The sequence below is a fragment of the Sapajus apella genome, unplaced genomic scaffold, assembly GCF_009761245.1.
Source record: "Sapajus apella isolate SASKATOON/1434 unplaced genomic scaffold, GSC_monkey_1.0 scaffold100, whole genome shotgun sequence".
NCBI classification, from domain to species: Eukaryota; Metazoa; Chordata; class Mammalia; order Primates; family Cebidae; genus Sapajus; species Sapajus apella.
The window spans coordinates 1,008,611-1,025,987 of record NW_022437040.1 but is presented as its reverse complement, the minus strand read 5'-3'; the positions used below and the strand labels follow the sequence as shown (position 1 = coordinate 1,025,987).

The following is a 17,377-nucleotide window of genomic DNA, read 5'->3' as shown; positions in this document are numbered from 1 at the left end:
TTTTATCTTAGGTCCTTCCATTTACAACTCTCTCAAAATGTCAAAAATGTTGAAGTACATGTTTTTAGATCACTAAACAATTCAGACATTATGTTAGAAACATAATGTACATTCAGACATTATGTTAGAAACACTCTGAAATACTTTATCATCTACATAGCTTTTTAGGGGAGGGGACTGAGATTTTTATATACTGAGATACCTTACATTGTGGTAAACTAGCAGATGAGTTTTTGTTTTCCTTTAATGTAGAAAAAAATAGGAATTCAAGAAACCAATTGGAACTGGGGCACAGCTACCAATTTCCAACGTTGCCAATAAACAAAAATGTATTTTCAATGGACTCTTGTCCCAGTGTTTAAATTATTAGTGTAATTATAAATGATTTAAAATGTTCTCATTAAATTATGACTTTAGAAATGTTTGTCATCAAGTGACTACTGAGATAATTTAGGTAAACTTTTCATTTTTAACTGTAATAGTGTATTTTTTTCTTTTCCTCAACAGTATAAATGGATATAGTTTCCATTCATCTTAGATTATAAAGCCTCTAGTTCAATATAGACCCTAAAATAATTCTTTAAAAGTCTCTATGAATTGTTTTCTTATTGTTGTGGAATACTTTTTACCAGGCCTCCCTGGGTATGGAAAGCGGACCAGCACTGGTCTGTGGATTGCTTATTACAGTTCACAATGATTAGGAGTAAGAATTTGGAAATGCATAGCAATTTGACAGAGTAATTTTATGGCTGATAATCCAATATTTTTCTTAATGGGGTTTATATTGTTTTTCTAATAGCTCCATTTTATTTGTATTTAACAAAAGTACTGGTCTGTAATGAATCAAAAACTGTGAAGGAAGGAAGGAGGGAGGGAAGGAGGGAGGGAGGGATGAAGGAAGAAAGGAAAGAATGAAGGCAAGGAGGAAAAAAGGAAGAAAGAATGGAGGGAGAGAAGGAAGGAAGGAGGAAAGGAGGGAATACGGGAGGGAAAGAGGGAAGGAAGGAGGGAGGGAGGGAGAGAGCTTCCTTAACACAGTGGGAAGTACTGCCTTACCTAGTAGCCAAACAGGAAAATGTTTTGACATCCAATCATCTGATTGCTAAACAAATGCTTTAGGTAACCAATGAATCATCAATCAATATTTGTGTGCAGCGGTTACCACCTTGAATTAAATTAACAAGTTAGTTTTTAGATCTGTCTTCGAGTGAATTTGTTGTACCCTTTCACTTTACTTAGGTCTGCTGGGGTTTTTTTGTCGGGGAGTGGGGAATCAGTAATAACGGAAGCCTTACCTTTTTCTCATAGTAATTCAAGGGCAATATTCTGGGTTAGGAATTCCATCTCTATGAGCAGGTGTTGACATTGTTTCTTTGACTGGCAACTTGGCAATTGTATTTGGCTTTCCTTGGAAACTCAGATTTTCCTCTTAAAAAACAGAGGAGGAGTCCTGTTTTTAAGCTCACAAAACCCAGAACAATCTAAAGCTGCCATTCAAAGAAAAACAAAACCAAAAAAGACTGTAAGATCAATGTTTCAGGTTTTATTCGCTGGCCTGTGATATGGAGACTATCTGAGCCACACGTTTTTCCTTTGGGCATTCCTTTGTCCCTGTGGGTGTGAGCCCTGTGTGCTAACAAAGGCAGACTGGAAATTAAAAGAACATTACACAGCTTTGAAAATCTCATCTGCCGTGGCAGTATAGGAGTTAAAGCTCTTTTTCCACCCCCCACCCCCATCACTGTATGTACCAAATTTGGCCTGTGATTCTTTTGAATGGCATGAAAAGCAGCTGGCTGGGTGTGAGTCTCCTTCCTCTCTTCCTTTCTCACTTTAAAATATGCCTGGCGAAGATCCAACATTCCCCTTCCCCTGGCTTTAATCCATTTTAACCTCCTGTTCAGCTGACCAAGATTCCAAATGAAAAAAGCATTCCTTCCCAATTGTTAGGAGGGCTTTAGCACCAGCAGAAAATATATGACACATATGTGGACCCCGAATAATATATTGGGTCTTTCGCATCTTTGTAGCAGGTTTTGAAGCTGTCTCTTTAGAGACCCTTTAGAATTTTTTTTTTTAGCTTATGAAATGTCCCATAATAACAATTCCTAAGTCATTGATGAAGGACCAAAACACATATCTTTGTTCATAGACTTTTCATTGTATCAGGTTTTATGAGCAAAACACGAAAGCACTTGAAATTCCATTAAAGTTACATTCATTTATCTAAAAAAGAAAAAGAAAAAAGCCGTCTTTGGAAGTTTGTCTCTACAGACATCATTGAAGTGAGGATATGTACAAAACACATTTTATATAACACAAGATTAATGGTTAACTATTCAGGTACAGATTTTTTACAATGGGAACTGATGCTTGGAAAAGCAAAAAACAAAACAAGAAAACACAGCAGCTACATTAACTGCCAAGTCACTGTGCATAAAATAAATATAGACATGCCCCTACGTTTTACAAAACATCAGCTTCAGTGCTTCTAAACACGGCAATATTACTAACACTTAAAAATGCGCTCATAGCCAATCTTAGGACAAGAAGACTGTGGAATTCCCTAATTTTCAAGAAAATAGGCATATTTTGAGCCTATCACTGCTTTGTTCAAAAAGCAACCCAGGGTCTTTTTATGTTTAGCTTATAACACTTGAAACAATGAAAAGCTTTAAGAACAAATAAATTTATTTTGATGCCTAGTCAATAACATCAAAGGTACTATTACAAAACCCTATAAATGAAAAATAATCACCACAATGAGGTTGGTCATTTATATTTAAAAGTCAATTTAGCAGAGGGTTGCCAGATTTAGAAAATAAAAACAGAGGACACGCAAAGTTGTATTTCAGATAAAAAGACAATGATTATTTTTTGGTATAAGTATATCCCATGTAATGTTCTGGGCCATACTTATACTAAAAAAATTATTTGTCATTTCTCTGAAATCCAATGTTCGCTGGGTGTGCTGTGTTTTATCTGGCAATCCTTGCCTGTCATCGTTGCCATGCTGTTGTTGGCTCTGAAAAGCATGGAAAGCTGGGTCCTATTTCCAGGGTCAAGAACAAATTCTGGGATTTCTTAGCTTGCTCCATCTGCCAACCTTAAAATTCTGGCATGTTAGCAAGATCGGGAAATCTTCTTTTGCAGCCGTAGAATGCATTTCCAATTAGTCATTTCACTTTCTTAAGAGGAGAGAAAGAGCTTACCCACTTGAGAAGAAGGCTTGAGAAGAAGGCAAGAGCCGGCAAATAAGAAGAGAAGAAAAAGCTAGGATAACCAGAAAGGGAAAGAATTTTAACCAGGAAGTAACAGAATCAGGAATGAATCATTTTAAAGCAAGCCTTTCCAAAACAACAACAGTAAATGTTTAGGATATTCAGATCCTTAGGAAGAAAACTGTAGTGTATAAGAAATGAAGACACACAAAGAAGAGTGAAAAAATGAGAAAGAAAATGTTGTATTTCTTCCCTAACCCAATTTGATTTTCAAGTCCTGTAAGGAAGTTTGGTATTTTGTGGGGCAGCAATTTACTAAGACATCACACCTGTCTTTCTGGAGCCTTATTAAATGGTTGGTTTTACTTACAGTTGATAGTGAATGCCTTTTTTTTTTTGAGACAGAGTCTTACTCTGTCGCCAGGTGCCAGGCTGGAGTGCAGTGGTGCGATCTCAGCTCACTGCAATCTCCGCCTCCTGGGTTCAAGCAATTCTCCTGCCTCAGCCTCCCAAGTAGCTGGGACTGCAGGCATGCACCACCACGCCCAGCAAATTTTTGTATTTTTTTTTAGCAGAGAGGGGGTTTCACCATGTTAGTCAGGACGGTTTCGATCTCTTGATCTCGTGATCCACCCGCCTTGGCCTCCCAAAGTGCTGGGATTGCAGGCGTGAGCCACCACGCCCGGCTGTGAGTGCGTTTTTCCTTGTTTGGCTCACTCATGCCACGAGACACATCCTATTCTTCTGCTAAAGTAGGATGAGCTTCCATGGTTTTTCACCTTTGGTGCTAATGATATCACCCACGATCACATGAAAGGCCACCTGAGATGCCGTATAACCAGGATAGATCTTCTACTGACCTTCTACATCCACATTTCCCAGGGTGCTCACTGCCAAGGTCTGGTAGAAATGCAGATTCCTCAGCTCCTGTGTTGTCTCCTGACTGATTCTCCACATTTCCCTACACTTCCCTCATGACTGTAACCCCAATACATGTGGAAACCACAGGCTCAAAGGGTTGGATTTGCTTGGCTGCAGGAGGTACAAACAGTGGACTTCCTTTTTTTTTTGGAATTGGGTTGTGGTTTTGGCTTCTCTACTGAAAAAAAAACAAAGAAAGGGGGAGGGAGATCACAGAAATGTTAGCTCTATGAAAAGGAAAGTGGTGAGTCTTGTTGCTGGTACTATTAGGACAATCATGAATGTTGCATTACATGGATTCATTTTTTTTTTTAGCAGGTAGGAAACTCTCAAGAGAGGTGACTCTTTAAGAACCAATATGAACACCAAAAAAAATTTTTTTTTGGTAAATTTATCAAATTTATCAAATTTATCAATTGTGCAAAAGAAGACAAAGAGAATGAAATCTTACAATTTATAGAGTGACATGGAGGAAAATCATAATTTGGGACCCAAGTTTATTAAGGCTGAGCCTAACTTTTATTTTTATTAATAGAAAATTTCTGTTGCCTTTCTCTGTTACAGATAAATAGTTGGTCCAGTTTTGAACAAGGCAACATTTCTGTCTGTTTTTGTTTTGAGGAAGCACCCTCATTGTTGAAGATGAATTAATCATCTTGATGGCCTATTTCTTAGCAGGAAATGGATACATTAGGTGTGTGATCCATTGAAATCAGTAATGAAATATTTTGGGGAAAGGGAAAAAGGAAATTTGCAGTATGTAGCAGCATGGAGTTAATCTCCAGTATATGTAAACACACACACACACACACACACACACACACACACACACACACTTGGACCTTGAAATTAAGAAAAAGAAAGGCAAAATATTCTGCCCTTTTTAGATTCAATGCATCCTTTAAAAGATAATTTCTCTCCTTCATCTCTAAATACTTTTGGGAAGTGGGTTTCAAACATTATCCTCCTAAACTCTAGGGTTTCTCTGTAGGGTCTTAGGAGTTAACCTGTGAGACTCCTGTGATTCCTGTTACCCCTCCCTATCCTGATCCTAACCCCAAGCCCACGCCCAAGCAGTCAGCAGAAGTGCTGTGCCTCGGTTACTCACTGGGTCCACAGGCATCCCTTCTAAGTTCAGTGCCGTGAGAGTTCAGGACGGTTCCTTAATTTCTCCACACCTAAATGTCTTCATTTACATTAACAAACTGGGAATGCAACTTGTAACTTACTACATAAACAGGTTGGTTATGAGGAGTGAATGAATCCACACACCTAATGAAATTAGAACCATTCCTAGTACCTAGGAATAAACGTTAACCACGACTGTATCTGTTTCTGTACTTGGGTTTGGTACAAACTTTTATTTGGAGGAAACATTCTACTGACTACCTTTAAAAAGTTTTTGAAAAGACAACTGCTTTGAAACAGTATTTCATCATTTACAACATGAGTTTGTCCTTTTGTCCTTTGGCCAAAAGCCAAATCCCACCCCCTTTCCTCCATTAACCCTGAACTCTTAGCGTTAAGAGCTCATTTCCCTCCCTTCCCCAGAACTGGATCTCCATGGTGCTGTGGGCTGAGGATGAGGATGATGTCATTATAGTTGCAGAAACTATTTCATTATCATCTTTTGTTACTCTCTTGCTAACTCTCTAAAGGGAAAAACATTTTATTAACTATCAAAGCACCCGGAACTCTTTAGCAGTATGCTCCATATAAAAGCTATTATTATGACCCACGTTTGGTGAAGTACTTGGGGATTCAAAGTGTTATGTAAATGTTTACACATGATTACGCTGTGGTCCAAGATTCACGGTGGACAACACAGACAGCCCAGGAAGAAGCCTGAAGTCCCAGAAAGGCAATGATTTTTGTACAAGGTATGAAATTCTCTTTTCGTTTTAGTCTGAAGAGAGTTGCACCCTGAGGAGAGTCATTCACAGCCGTGAAGGAAAGTATCCATGACTGCTAAAGAGAAAACAAATCTAAACAGTGGGTTAGCTGCATACTTTAAGATCCACGGGTCCATGGAGGACACGGTGGTAAGAAGAGGATTTAAAATGCTGGAATAGGCACTTGGAATGGCAAAAGCTTTCTGACAGTAAGACAGCCTGCTTCCACAAGCTGTGGCAACATCTTCCCCTCAGGAAAAAACAGAGATTCTCTTTCTTAGAGGGCTCTGCTTGAAGGGAAGAAGTTGGGACCCTCTCTCCGGGCTGATGCTTTCAAGTAATAAGGGCTTACAAAGCACTGGCTCACAACGTGTTTTCTTGCAGTCTTTCCTCTTCCTTCTGCGAGCAGTCGCTGGCTGGTGCAGGTATGTTCTTAACACTCTTAACATTCCATAAACTCTCTTTGCAACAAAGAGCAAAAAAGACCTAAATCAGAGCCTTTAGCTGGTCTCAGTGTCTGGGCATAATAATAATTGTTTTAGTTTAGTTCTCTTCAGTTGCCTTCTACCAAAGACCAGTGAAGCCTGATTTTCCATTTATGGTAATGACTTTTAAAACCCCTTTTAAAAATAAGTGTCAGGAAAAGAGAAACTTGATATAAAGAAAGACTGTCAAGTAAAACTAGTGTGGCCAGCAGCTACAGCAGACGTCTCGACGGCCTAGGCAGCCATGGTCTGGAAACCCCTAGACCAGATGATTTCAAGGTCGGCTACTTCCAGGATCCTGTAGCAACAGGAGGAAGAGCTTCAGCTGCAGAGGTCTTACTTCAAACCAGACTCTCCAAGCATAGAAACCTACGCTTAAGAGGCAGTGCTTATGAAAATAAGAAATCAGTACAGTCCCAAAGAACCCATACGGGGCAGAGGGGCAAGGAGACAAACTATGAACAGACACTACAGGAAAACAATACTGCCAGATATTTTCAAACATCTGTTACATACTATTTCAAATGATTATTGGAAGGATATTTGGTTTTAAATAAGTGGCAAAAGATACACAAGGTGGTGGGCAGGGTTGGAGGAGCCCATACCCTTTTCTCTTCATGTTTAAAAAGATCCTGCATTTCTTCCTTCATGTTATTTAAAAGCACAAGAAAGCCAGCGAAGGGTGGGGGAGCAGTGTAGCAAAAAATCTCTGCCAGAAAACACACATAAAGTCTAGCTTGTTAGCAGCCCTGTTCCAAATTATTTTTAAAAAACAAATCCTAGCAGTAATGTAGTTACAGCCTCTGAGGGAAGCTCTGAGCCCAGTGTCAGAATCCCAGAGCCTGAGCCACGAAAAAAAGGAGGAAAGAAACCTAACCAGTCTCCTGCCAGGAGTATGAAAAGCAAAATCTCCCAGGCAGGAGAACTACCCCAAAGGAGGGGAAGGCTGCAGCTTGCAGTAATCTGTGAATGATTGCTGGTAAAGTCCAGAGGCTTCAGGCTTGAGCTGTGTTTGTTCCCAAAGAAAGCCAAGGAGGACGGTGTTAATAAAGAGAGATTTAAGTGAGAGCTGTGCTTGGAATAAAGTGGGCTACAAAAAGGTCAAATTTGATCAGTTGGAGCAGATTACCGGGGCTTTAAAAGGTGGTGCGGGGCTGGAGTGTGGAGCTGGGAGCCGGGTGTGGGAAGGAGGAGAGTACAGGATTGATTTGCGGGGTGGAGAAAAGTCAGGACAAGTGCGTGTCAGCCCGGGAAGGAGGGAGCCTGGGGCGCCGGCTGGCCTGGGTCCAGAATCCTCCGTCTGTTCCCCAGCACCCCATCCCCGCCTCCTCTTCTCGGGACTCGCCCTCCGCAGGCTCCTAGACAATGGTTTCCTTGGTCTCTGACTTGGATCCCCTGAAAGACTGGAAAGTTTTAAGGTAGGCCTGCTTTGCTTTCTCTTGCATCCTGGTTTGAGTTCATGGCCAAGGCCCTGCCCCCGCCCACCGCTGTGCAGGAGCGCTTGGGGTTGCTTGAAATGCACTTTGAGGGGTTCAGGGAGAGGCAGATCTGCTGGTGGGAAGACTGGAGACAAGCGAGTCAGGAGCAGCCTGTGAACCTGAGGTCCTCCATTTCACTCCAGGAGGGAGGTGGGGATGCCTTGGCAGTGAGGGAGGACAGTCTTATTTAAATGACACCTGTTGACTCACTGGAAGGAGTCCTCATATTGAATTTTTGGGCTGGGGGGGGAGGCATTAAAGGTGTAAGAGGGAATGCAGTCAACTTTCTAGGACATCAGATAGAAAAGCAAACTTTTGGCCAGCTATGGTGGCTCACACCTGTAATCCCAGCACTTTGGGAGGCCAAGGTGGATGGATCACTTTGAGGTCAGGAGATCAAGACCAGCCGGGCCATCATGACAAAATCCCATCTCTACTAAAATTACAGAACTTACCCAGGCATGGTGGTGGGTGCCTATAGTCCTAGCTACTCAGGAGGCCAAGGCAGGAGAATCACTTGAACCTGGGAGGCAGAGGTTACAGTGAGCAGAGATCACACCACTGCACTCCAGCCTGGGTGACAGAGTGAGACTCCATCTCAAAAAATTGAAAAAAACAAAAACAAGAAAAGCAAACTTTTCTAGAAAACCTTATTAGGGTCCTTGAAGGGTCAAAGAAATTTGGTTTCTTCCTCTCACCTTTCCCCTACCCCAATCCCCACCCCCAGGCAGAATGTGGTAAGGCTGGTCACAGAAACACTCAGCTGATGGTGAAATTGAATGGGCAGAGTGTATGACATAAAGTCTTTCTCTGAATGCTCCTGAAAAAGTGAACTCTGACCTCCTCATCTCTCAGAGGCCCAGAAAAATTAGAACACAAGAAGCCAAAAAGGGTAAAGTTCATGCATCCCCTCTAAGCTGACTCCCTTGGTGTAATTAGTTCATAGGCTTCACTGACTTGAAATGGTATTCCCTAGCAGAAGCATTTTTGGCAGTTTTTGAAATATGAAAATGTTCAATTAAGGGATTTTTGTTAAAAGTGGTTCTGCACAGTGTCATATCTTCCAAATATCTACCCCAAAACATGGCTTCCTAGGAGCTAGACCAGAACCCAAATAACAAATACAAATGAGTAGAAGCGTGTGTATGTTACTGGGACTACTTTTTCTTGAAGTTCATGTTGTATTAATTTGCTAAGTTTTTATTTCTCATTGATGCATTCTGCCTTCATGTTTGTTTGATTTTGCTATTTTTAAAAACAAGATTATAGAAAAGAGCAAATTTAAAAATTGCCGATATCCACCTTAATTATTTTTTTTTAAAAGTATTGCCTGTCATTTTCTGGAACTTTCCACGTATGGTTTTTGCACATCAGGTAATATGTGCTATTTTATGATCTGCTATTTCCAGCTAACATATCAAACATGTTTTCATGTTTCTGCCTAACTTTCATAACGACCATTTTAGTCACTAAATTACCATAATATTAATGTACATTGTTTTCTTTTTTCATTTCTTTTTTTTTTTTTTTTGAGGTGGAGTTTTGTTCTTGTTACCCAGGCTGGAGTGCAGGGACATAATCTCAGCTCACTGCAACCTCTGCCTCCCGGATTCAAACAATTCTCCTGCCTCAGCCTCCTGAGTTGCTGGGATTATGGGAACCCACCACCACATCCAGCTAATTTTTTGTATTTTTAGTAGAGACAGAGTTTCACTATGTTGCCCAGGCTGGTCTTGAGCTCCTGACCTCAGGTGATTCACCCTCTTTGTTGAAAATTTAGGTTTTTTCCACTCCTTAATTTGTACTAACAACAACATAATGAATATCTTTGTGTACTTAGCTTTTTACTTGTATTAAATAATTACTAGGATTTCTTGATGAAAAGTACATTTTCGTGAGTCTTTCAGTGATTTTTTTTTGTTTGCATGTTTAAACTTTAATTATTGAAAAATGGTAAAGTACTTCTGTAAATGTTCTTAGGATACAGCTATTAGAATAAATGTGGTTTTCCTTTTTTTCTAACTGGATTACTAAGCTATCTCTAAAACTGAAACACTTCTTACAAGTACTTTCAAACAATTTTTCTCAGGTGATTCACTTAATATTATTACACCAGTGGATAAGGCAGGCTCTAGCCCTAAGAATGTGTATGACTGTGGTTATAGATTTTGAAGCATGTAGCCCCCCAAAGGCCTTTGTAGATAATGATCTCAAGTCTTAATTCATTTTTATAAAACCAGTGAGAATGTTGCCTTTCCCCTAAACATGCCCTAAATTTAAGTGAAGCTGAGTTTTGCTAAAGTGAAGTTTCAGAAACTTGGACTGGCGAGACCTGGGAAAGATAAACATTTCTACATTGACTACTTTGGCTACACTAAGTTAATTCTGTCCACGCCGCTTCTTGGCAAGCATGATCCCACTGGCTTTTTAACTGTGTGTGATCATTTTCAGAGGTCGGGAACCATAAAGGGATAGAACTTATAAATTGCATTTTGAATTCTTTAATTGTTTACTGTGAGGCATCCTTTTGGCTAATTTTGATTCCTTGAACTGTTTATTCGCCACCAATGAGTCTCTACCTATACTATGTGGAAGAAGCAAAGATATAACACAGCCTGATAAATGGGTAATCTAGCAGGAAAACGAGGTGTGTACTCTAACACCACACAGCAGGGTTGTCTGTGATCTGGGTTATGTCAATACAATGCTTTAGAATTCCAGAGAATGGAGCAAGAGGCCCCATTCCAGTAAAGAGAAAGAGGAGTTACTGTCTTCATCTGATTAGTAAATAGTAGAACATTTGGTATATAAAGCATATTACAAGGCAAAAAGGCCTTTAAACCCGCATAACTGGAATATCTTCATGTGTTTGGTCCAGGAGCTCAGCCTAGAGTTCTGCCAAACCTGTTGCTCCTAAAAGGGGGTCACAAGGCACAATTTTAAAACCTGCATACACCGCAATGTAGTGTTTTAGGAGATACCTGTTCGCAGGGCACAGTTTTAGCTTATAAGCCTTTCTCAAGAACTGTCTATGTGAAATCGCTCCATCTTTGTTCCATTTTGTTACATGGGGAAACCATGGGCAGTAGTTGTGCTCCTGCCTGTGTTTTAATGACTGTCTACCTCAAGGGAGGTAAACCTAATTCTCACCAAAAGACATGCCAACAATTTTCAACATTCTCCTATTTGACCCCTGGGAAAGTACAAACACTTCAGCTGCATTCAAGGAAAAACATTCCAAGGTTAAATAAAATACAGTATTCTTGGTACACAGAAAAAAACAGTTGATACTGTATTAGACCATGACTAAAAGAATAAAATAAATCTCAATATATGATGAATGCAAGGTGTGATGTTCATATATATGACTTGAGAGGAAGAAAGTGGACAGAAGGATTAAGCAGGGAATGGAACCCAGAATACCTGGTGTCTCCTTTTGTGCATACGCCCTAAGTCACCTCTGGGGAAGGATTAAAAACCCCAAATCAAGTTTAACTCTCCCCTTTAGAGATGAGGGAATCAATAAAGTGGCTAGATGCAGTCACAGAACTCATTCGCAGTGCAAGCTGATGCCAGCTCCTCTGCCAATTCCATGCTTTCTCCCAAGGAATGCTCCTCCCCACCCCCACTTCTGTTCCCCTTTCTCCTTCCGCTTTCAGACAGCTCAGCCCAGTTGCATGCCTTAAAGATGTCAAAAGCTCAACAGGTTATAAACTCTATCTAATAATGTCCCCCCAAGAACTCACAGGTTTCCAGCTCTAGTAGGTTTATTAATCACAGTGACGCAGCCAGGTACTCAAACTGGAAAGCCAGGCGGTCTCCCGAATCCCTCATTTTCCCACTTAATTTACATCCAAACTTTTGCCAGCTCCTCCTGCGTTCGACTCCTAAGCACCTACGGACTCTCTCCACTTTTCTCCACCTTGCACTGATAACATCTAGTTTTGCTAAGAACGCTACCTCCTAACTAGTTTCCCTTCACTCTTGCTTTCTTAAACTATTTTGCACATAGAGGAATGAAAGCATTACACACGCCATAAATCAGATCCTGTTACTTTCCTGCTAAAACGTCCCCTTTATTCTTAGAGTCAAGGCCAGTATACTTATGTTAACCAGCAAGGCCCCATCTGTCCTGACCCTTATCAGCTTCTCCGCCTGAATCTCCTCCCTCTCTGCCCACAGCTCACTTTGCTCCAACCCTGCTGGTCTTTCTCTTTTTCAGTTATGTAGCCAGGCTATTTTGGCATGACTTTCGTTAGCTACTCCCTCTCCCTGCCTGGCAATCTTTCCATAGCTATTGGCGGGGCAGAGACTGCTCCTCATTCAAGCCTTAGCTCCCATGTCATCTCCTCTGTGAGGCCTTCCCTGACTTCCCAGTTTAAAGCAAAAAGTCGTCTCAAGCATATCTCCCTAATAGGCTAAATCATAGGCAACAGCCAGTATTGAGCTATGTTTGACTTCTAAGAATGTCCACTTCATATGGTTCAGCTAATATTCTCATCACAGCATTGCCAATATCTTCTATTTGCATATGCATTTGTTTACTAATTATCTCTCTCCCCTGTTAGAATGCATAGTTTGTATATTTAACCGGTGTATACCTAGTATCTAAAAGATTTCCTGGCACATGACAATGAGTAAATAAATGAACAAATGAGTGAATGAATGAGTGAAGGACTCTCTCTCTCATCTTACTTTACACTCACTCCATGGGGCCAGAGGCTTTGTGTTTTTCATTCACATCCCACCCCTAGTATTTGCCACTGTGATACTACAGTATTATGTGGAATGAATGAATTAACTGATGAATTAATGACTCCTAACACCTAGTTGGGTAATTCTATCTTCAATTGCTTATTTGTGTGCCAATTAGTATCTAATATGGTTATGCAGAAAATCTAAAATCCTCTCTGAGAATCTGATCTATATGTAGTATTCAGGTAGAATATATTCTTTCTAGACAAGAGAATGATCTGGAACCAGTGTTGAGAATTTTCTTCATCAGGGGCCAGGTGATGAATTTTTCAGGTTTTGATGGCCATGCAGTTTCCCATCACAACTATACAACTTTGCTATGTTAGCTTGAGAGCAGCCATAAATGGTATGAAAGTAGCTTGGCTGTGGCCTAATAAAACTTTATTTAAACAGACTTTATTTAAACAGTGGGCTGGATATGGCCCAGGGCCCATAGTCTAACTTGTGTCCATGATCTAGACTAATGATCTGACCAGCAGGAAAATAGAAGCAGCTTTGACAAATAGTTGGAGGGATGCTTTAAAATCTCATATAACAAGGCAAATATCAAAAACTAGTCTTGTTATTAGGAAAAAACTGCCAGGGAGCCTTGGTGATATTTCAATGGTCAAAGATATTTTAGGTTATGAGCACTTGATCTTACAAAGATGATGTATGTTTGGAGAAAACATATGGTTTACCGCATCCCTTAAATGTTTGAATGAGCCTTAAAGCTATCAGAAATTACACTTTTACCTGCTCCCTTATGGCATGTGTGAGAACCTCCCATTAATGAAAACAGCACATGTTGGTGGGAAATACAGACCAGACCCTGAAATGTTGTAAATCACTGCTTGGCCTTGATTCTTTCTTTTTCATTGCTGTCTCTAGCTCATTTAGCATACATTTCTCTTTCACATGCCTGGGAAGCCTCCTAAGATGCATCCCAAATTCACAGAGGAGAGCGTGCTGTGTAAGTTTGGAGGAATGTCATGTGTACATACCCTTCGGTTCATGTCACATGACATCTTAAAGATGTATAGAGCGGGAAAAGGTTGTGTGGATGCTCTGCCAGTATTCCTTGTGGGCAGGCTGGCCATCTGAAGATCAGGAATTTGTATTCTTAGATGATAATATAGAAGAATTATTAGTGCTTCCTATGTGCCATGCATTATGCTAAGTGCTTTTCATATAATGTCTCATTTTATCTTTGTAATAGCCCTGTGAAGTCGGTAGTAGTTCTTTCACTCTTATTTAGAAGAAAGTGGTGCTTATAAAGTTCCAGTCACTTACCCAGGCACAAACGTACAGCTGCGGAGCTAGCTCCAGTGTGGACTTGGGTATTGCTAACCCTGTCATGCTAAGCATGACAACATGTGCTGTCTATACTACACCTGAGGAAAACTTTGGACCACGTAATTTTTCCTTTTCACGTAGGAATACCTGAAGAATCATGACTCAGTTACTACTCAGTACTTCTGAAACTTTTTGCGGAACAGCAGGAAGAGGTGTTGGCTGGAATGCATGGCCAGTTCTTTTGGCAGCCTGGAGCTTTCCGAGGCAGGCACTTTAAGGGGAATGGAATGGGGTCACCCTAGGGATGTGGCCTTGAGCTGTTAGAAACTATGTCAGTGTTTGTTCAAGTTTTTTAATGAGGGCGGAGACGGATGAAATCATTTGTGTTGAACGTGTCAGTTTTATAGCTCAAGGTGGAGGCCAGTTGAGAAGAGCTCAGAGGAACCTGGCTGGAGTTGGGTTGAAGAGTCTTTATCAGTCCTCTTCTTGCTCAAGGAAAAAAGAGGCAGTGTACATTCCTTTAAACAATCTAAATCCATTTTCCATTTGATCGCCTTGTGTTCATTAAGGACTAGCTAAACCATCTGTTGAGACTTGGAAGTAGAGGACATTTGCTGGATTGGGGAGCAATCAGGCATTTAATGAGGGGCCTTTCTGTGGAAACAGCAGACTGTAAACTCATTGTCTGAGGCCAGAGGACAGTCAGGTAAGAAGATCTCTGGACACTGCACTCCAAGCATCTGTAGGTGGTGAAGTGAGAAGGGCAATGGCAATTTAAGAGATTTCCTGATTTATAGTTTGGATTTTTGTCATGATGATGTAGATATTTTCTGGAGCAGAGCATGGAAGACACAAGGGTCCTGGTGGGGCCTTCTTTTTTTTTTTTTTTTGAGACAGAGTCTTGCTCTGTTGCCAGGCTGTCGGCTCACTGCAACCTCCGCCTCCCTGGTTCTAGCAATTCTCCTGCCCCAGCCTCCCGAGTAGCTGGAATTACAGCTGTGCACCACCACACCCAGCTAATTTTTCTATTTTTAGTAGGGACGGGGTTTCACTATGTTGGCCAGGATGGTCTCAATCTCCTGACCTCGTTATCTGCCAGCCTTGGCCTCCCAAAGTGCTGAGATTACATGCATGAGCCACCACGCCCAGCCTCCAGTGGACTTTCTGAGTGGCCTTGGTAGCAGCAGCTCTGGGTATAAGGGTTGCTCCTATATGATTTGTTGAGGTAATGGCTTTCCGGAAGTGTATATCCACTTGTCTGGCTTTAATGCTCAGGACCGTATCAGGTCATGGGACCAAACAGCAGCTACAAAACAATGTTGAATCTCAACAGAGATCTAGGCCATCAGGTTTTAGTTCTCAGTGATGCCAAGTCAGGAGGAAGGGAGAAAAAATGAAAATATTAACTTGAAGAGTTGTAGTCACCTACTGAAGAAAACTAGAAGAGGATTTGGTAAGGGGTGACCATATGTGTAAAATGGAAGGATCCAGTCCATTTTATAGGTAAATAACATAAACCCCCCAAAACAAGGAACAGGACTAGAACCTAATAACCCATGAGGATGTGCTACAGTTTTCCATTGACACGTAAGATCTGTCCACAGTTATCCCCCTTTTTGATCAAAGATAAACTAAGCCTATTCTTGTTTAGAAAATGTTCCTTGTCTCATTAAACTTGGCCAGATGATGTAAGTGCAGCAAAAATAATAATTAAGCACATAGACCTTTTTTTTTTTTCAATTTTTTTAAATTGCATTTTAGGTTTTGGAGTACATGTGAAGAACATGCAAGATTGTTGCATAGGTACACACATGGCAGTGTGATGTGCTGCCTTCCTCCCCATCACCTACATCTGGCATTTCTCCCCATTCTGTCTCTCCCCATTCCCCCACTCCCCGCTGTCCCTCCCCTATTTCCCCCTACAGACCTTTTTAAGTTGCTTTGCTAGAAAATAAAAAATCTCCTATTGGACTTTTAAAAGCCTCTTCATTCCTAGCAAGCCAAGCCAAGAGCTTGCCATCAGACTTCACTACCTGTAGGTTTGGGTAAATTCCTTTTCTTTTTAGGTCCCCAGAATACTTTAATGTTTTTAGGCTTGCCAGGACATGGCCGTTCTTACTCACCTATGCGTCTGGAAATCCTGTAAGCCTGGTATCAGCCTAGTTATTCTAGGAGGGATTTGTACACGTTCACTCCATAAAGTCAACCTTGGATCCTTAAATATGTCTGGTCATATCTGATTTTATGTGTCATTTTCAAACAAGCCATTCCATTCAAAGCCTTCAACATATAATCAATGTTCCCAATTACATTCTATTATAAGGGAGACAGATTTTTTTTTTGCACCTGTGCAAATAGCTATTGTCATGCAAATAAGAATACTCAAGAACAGATTCTGGATTCTGGAGAGATGAGATAAGGAGAAAATGATGAATGTATCTATTTTGTTTAGAAAAGCATAGTTTAGTAAATTTTTGTGGATGATAGATAGCTTAAGAGGAAAGGGAAAGGGATTTCATTCTTTCTAGAAAATAGAACATTAAAGAACCAGCAATACTCCAAACAAAAGTCATAAAAAATAATCATAATTCCTTATCACTTTAGTGAGTCCAGTATATTAAATAATTAATTTTGTTCTGCTTGATCTTGGATTAGCAGTTTTATGAAGCTGTCAGCTTCTCTGCTAGAATTATGGAAACCCTGACTCAGCTCATTAGGATGGTATCAAAGTTATGTTAGCAATGACATCAGAAGCTTGCACCCAGAGCACCTGTCATGGGTCTCTGAGACTGTTCTTCTTTTCTTGAGACGGAGTTTTGCTCTTGTTGCTCAGGCTGGACTGCAATGATGGCATCTCGGCTCATCACAACCTCCGCTTCCCAGGTTGAAGCAATTCTCCTGCCTTGGCCTCCCGAGTTGCTGGGATTACAGGCATGCGTTACTACACTCAGCTGATTTTGTATTTTTAGTAGAGACAGGGTTTCTCCATGTTGGTTAGGCTGGTCTCGAGCTCCCGACCTCAGGTGATCTACCCGCCTCGACCTCCCAAATTGCTGGGATTACAGGCATGAGTCACTGCGCCCAGCTGACAGTTCCTTTTGTTAAAGACAAAGTTCTTTGGCTTGAGCTGTTTTCATTAGCAAAGTAAACAGTCACTATTTCTGAATAACAAAATACTTAAGATGGCCGTGATTAAAGATCTGATGAGCGTTCATTATAAAAATAACAAAACTGACAAGAAAATGTGGTTGTTTCTGTGACATGAAACATTTTAAAACAATTACCGGCATTATGACTGATGACATTACACAATTGTCTAATATCAGGCAAAGCACCATTGGGATAGATCC

The 17,377-nt window shown here is 40.7% G+C and overlaps 1 protein-coding gene across 6 annotated transcripts in view; it reads left to right on the top strand.

Moving 5' to 3' along the window:
* CELF2 (CUGBP Elav-like family member 2) overlaps positions 1 to 17,377 on the top strand; it is a 641,808-nt gene that overhangs the window by 106,707 nt on the left and 517,724 nt on the right. Inside the window, exons 1-2 of one of the 6 annotated variants that reach the window (XM_032258095.1) lie at positions 5,927 to 6,022; positions 7,831 to 7,937. The exons of 1 other annotated variant lie outside the window; for it this stretch is intronic. In XM_032258095.1, the coding sequence (XP_032113986.1) occupies positions 7,885 to 7,937 (53 nt within the window). In that variant the 5' untranslated portion in view covers positions 5,927 to 6,022; positions 7,831 to 7,884. Of the gene's footprint in view, positions 1 to 5,922; positions 7,938 to 17,377 lie in introns of those variants that run through there. 4 more of the 6 variants (XM_032258094.1, XM_032258098.1, XM_032258102.1 and 1 more) reach the window with 4 other exon arrangements.